The sequence below is a fragment of the Ailuropoda melanoleuca genome, chromosome 19 (assembly GCF_002007445.2).
Source record: "Ailuropoda melanoleuca isolate Jingjing chromosome 19, ASM200744v2, whole genome shotgun sequence".
NCBI classification, from domain to species: Eukaryota; Metazoa; Chordata; class Mammalia; order Carnivora; family Ursidae; genus Ailuropoda; species Ailuropoda melanoleuca.
This window is the reverse complement of record NC_048236.1, coordinates 10,553,902-10,557,418: the sequence shown is the minus strand read 5'-3', so window position 1 is coordinate 10,557,418 and position 3,517 is coordinate 10,553,902. Positions and strand designations below refer to the sequence as shown.

The 3,517-nt window shown below is 43.2% G+C and overlaps 1 protein-coding gene across 1 annotated transcript in view; it reads left to right on the top strand.

Annotated features, from left to right (window-relative positions):
• LOC100471068 (glutathione S-transferase A1-like) overlaps positions 1–2,138 on the top strand; it is a 7,379-nt gene extending 5,241 nt beyond the window's left edge. Inside the window, exons 5-6 of the mRNA XM_034648130.1 lie at positions 772–903; positions 1,757–2,138. Of these exons, the coding sequence (XP_034504021.1) occupies positions 772–903; positions 1,757–1,882 (258 nt within the window). The 3' untranslated portion in view covers positions 1,883–2,138. The remainder of the gene's footprint in view (positions 1–771; positions 904–1,756) is intronic.
• Positions 2,139–3,517: the final 1,379 nt, after the last annotated feature.

The window sequence follows — 3,517 nt, the reverse complement described above, 5'->3', positions numbered from 1 at the left end:
AAAAAAAAAGAGAAAAGACTGTAGTAGATACAGGGGGCCATACATAGAATGAAAGGATTAATACGGACACACCCATCTTTACAGGGCATTAGATCATTCTGTCAATCCCTGAACAAATGTTAAGTCATTGCTTGTGTGTTGGCCCTATTCAAGGAGGAAAGAATTCATAGTGATCAGAAAATACTCTCTCCTGACTCTTGTGGTGTTGAGAGTTTGGGGCACATTCACATGATGAAGTCCCGAACAGTCTTCCCATTTGAGCACAGCTATACTTTGAAATCACAGAGTCCTATGATAAGATAAATGAAAATTGTATACTACTATATAGCATTTGAAGTTTTATTATATTCTTTGCCTAATAATTATCCATATTTCCTTATGTATACAGTCTCAAAGGGTACTTGCCAAAATTTCCTGAAGTTGGTGGTGCCATAGGGTTTTCTCTCCATGTTATCATTTGCATATTATTGGAAGACTTTAACAAATTTCATGAAGTTCCCCAACATTTTATTGGGAAAGGTCGCATATGTCAGAATAGTTGAAAGAGATGTAGAGTGGACACGTGTTTTAGGGAGACATTAGCCAGGGCTTCAGCTGAGGGAAAGAACAGCCCAGACCCAGTGTCTCACTGAGTCAGGGGCAATGCAGACGGTCTGAAGCCCACAGCAGCTCAGTGAGGCAACAGAGGTGGGGAGGTCGGGCTGGAGAGCAGGGAGGAGCAGAGGGGCCTGACTGTGCCTGAGCTCATGATTGATTCCTCAAATCCTCCAGGTGTTAAAGAGCCATGGACAAGACTACCTTGTTGGCAACACGCTGAGCAGGGCTGACATTCACCTGGTTGAACTTCTCTACTATGTGGAAGAGATTGACCCCAGTCTTCTGGCCAACTTCCCTCTGGTGAAGGTGATCTCTCTCACAGCTTTCAGGAGGGAAGGCTCACATCTCCCTCCTCAGGATCTGACATTAGAACTTGCGTCCCATCATTATGCAGATCTTCTCAGCCCCATGACTCCCTCCAGAGTTAGCTCTTAGGGGCTGGTTGAGGCACAGAATCTTGTTGTGCCAAGGACATTTGAGGTGGATGCTTCCCCAAGAAGAACAGATTCTCTTCACCAGGAGAGGGACCCAGGGCTCAGCATCAACTTTCCCATCCCCATTCCATGATGCTTTCTGTCCTTGTTTTCTCTGGGGTTTCCCTTCCCAGCGGTGTCACCTTTCCTTCATGTGGCTACCTGAGCACATCCTCTTCCCTCTGCTTCCTTCCCTCCACTCCTGTTCCTAATGGCAGACATCATGTTTCTCTGGGCAGAGTCTCCCTCTCTCAGTGGGCTGACTGGTTTTGACCGGTCTCATGGTTTACCTTTCTAAATGTTCTGTCATCCGTTCCAGGGAAGTTTTCCTATATTTTCCTTGTCTGTCTGGAGACTGTGTGTGTGTCAATATCTGACAGACACATTCCTCTTCCCTGTGTTGCACAGGAGGGATGAATCTGCAGGGTTTATGTGTAGGGAAGGAGATAGGGAAGACCTGAAACCAAAATGAGTCTGAAAGAGAGATGTCTTTGGGGAAAATGGCATTGAGCTGTCTTTTGTTCCTGTAACCATCATGTCTCCCTGGGTCGTTTCCCAGCCTCACACTGGTGCTGATGGTGGGAACTCAGTTGGTCCTTGCAGGAGAGTCTCTGATTCCCTGGCTTGTGCTAATGACGGGGTGGGTCTTTGGCTCCATTCTGAGGCTGTGCCCTTGTGCATTGCAGGCCCTGAAAACCAGAATCAGCAATCTCCCCGCCATGAAGAAGTTTCTGCAGCCTGGCAGCCAGAGGAAGCCTCCCATCGATGAGAAAAGTTTAGAACAGGCCAGGAAGATTTTCGGGATGAAGTGAAGCAGGGATGAATGCCCAGCACATGCAGGACCAACCTGCTGAGTTTTTTCCAGCAAGGAAGTGTGTTGCCTAGATGTAAACCTGGCTGTTGTAAGGCTAGGAAACTTTTGAAAAGTTTAAGTGCTAATTTCATTAGAAATTATGCAGATTTAGTTGCAAAATAATTTATTTTGTTTTGTTCAAATATCAAATCATGATCACTTCCTAGGATGCCTCTTGGCCTTAAAAATAAATAAAGGGAGTAAAATTTCATGAATTCTTTCTTTGATCTATTAAAAAATTTTCATCATGGCTATCATGTATCTTGTCAAAAAGAGTGAAGTAGAAATTTTCATGTGAGATTTTACTAAAACAAAAATAGTCTCTTTCTTTTGTATTTTGCTATGTTTCTGATCCACAACCTAAAGATTTTCTTTCTTTCTTCCATGCTTTCTTTCTTCTTTTCCTTCCTTCTCTTTCTTTCTCTCTTTCACTTTTTCTTTCTAGCTTTATTTTTGTCTTCTTTTTTGATACAGAACCATTTTTGTTCAGGTAATCTTTTTTTTTTTCCTGTTCACTTATGGAACTTATATTTCTTTTATGTGTAATATAGAACATTCCATATTCCAGGAGGTGGGTTAATAATTATAAATAAGCCAGATACAGACTTTGCCCTATGGGGGTTACTGTAGTGACAAAAACAAAAAATCCCTGGGTAATTCTAATCCCAAATCATGCATACCTTGTATATCATGTTCCTAGGGCTGTTGTAACAAATGACCACAAACTTAGTGGATAAAAACCATAAAATGTACTCTCTCACAGTTCTGAAGTCTCTTTGTGTGGCATGAAGGTATGAGAAGGGCCATGCTCTTTCTGAAGGCATTAGGGAAGGATCCTTCCTTGACTCTTCTTAGCTTCTGATGGTTGCTGGCAATACTTGGCATTTCTTGACTAGTAAATGACTAACTTCCATCTCTGCCTCTGTTGTCACATGGCATACACATGCGTGAGTGTGTGTGTGTCTAAGTGTGTACGTCTATCCAAATTTCTCTGTTTTTCTAGGAACACCAAGAATCAAGTCTGGGCCCACCCTAATCTGGTATGACCTCATCTTAACTTGACTACAACTGCAAGGACCCTATTTCCAGATAAAGTCACATTCATAGGTACCCAGGATTAAGATTTCAACCTCTCCTTTCTGGGGACACGAGTCACTTTATAACTTCATGCTTGGGCAATAGATCATACTGAGCATGAACCGAATCAGGAGACGTTTGCTTGAATCTGTGAGCCCTTCATGGTCTGTCATGAGGGGGCAGTTTGGATTTTGTTCCAAGGAAAATAGGGTGCCCCTGAAGTGCAGCCATATAGCCTGCTTTCCCAGCCTCATGTACATATAGTCAAATCACATCTTTTAAATATTCATTATAAGTCACTCAAGCATCCATCTTGAAATAGCAAGAACGTTCTTCCCCACAGCATTCTCTTTTGTAACGGTAAACCCAACATCCTAGGGGTTTACTCCATTCAAGGAGTCAAGTAGCCCTGACACTGAGCAAAAATCCCAGAAGCCGTCTGCTGCAGTACCTGTTCTTTGCTGTCCCTTCAGCCACATGGAGTTCTTCTGCCCACAGACTGCCTGATCTGAGACGC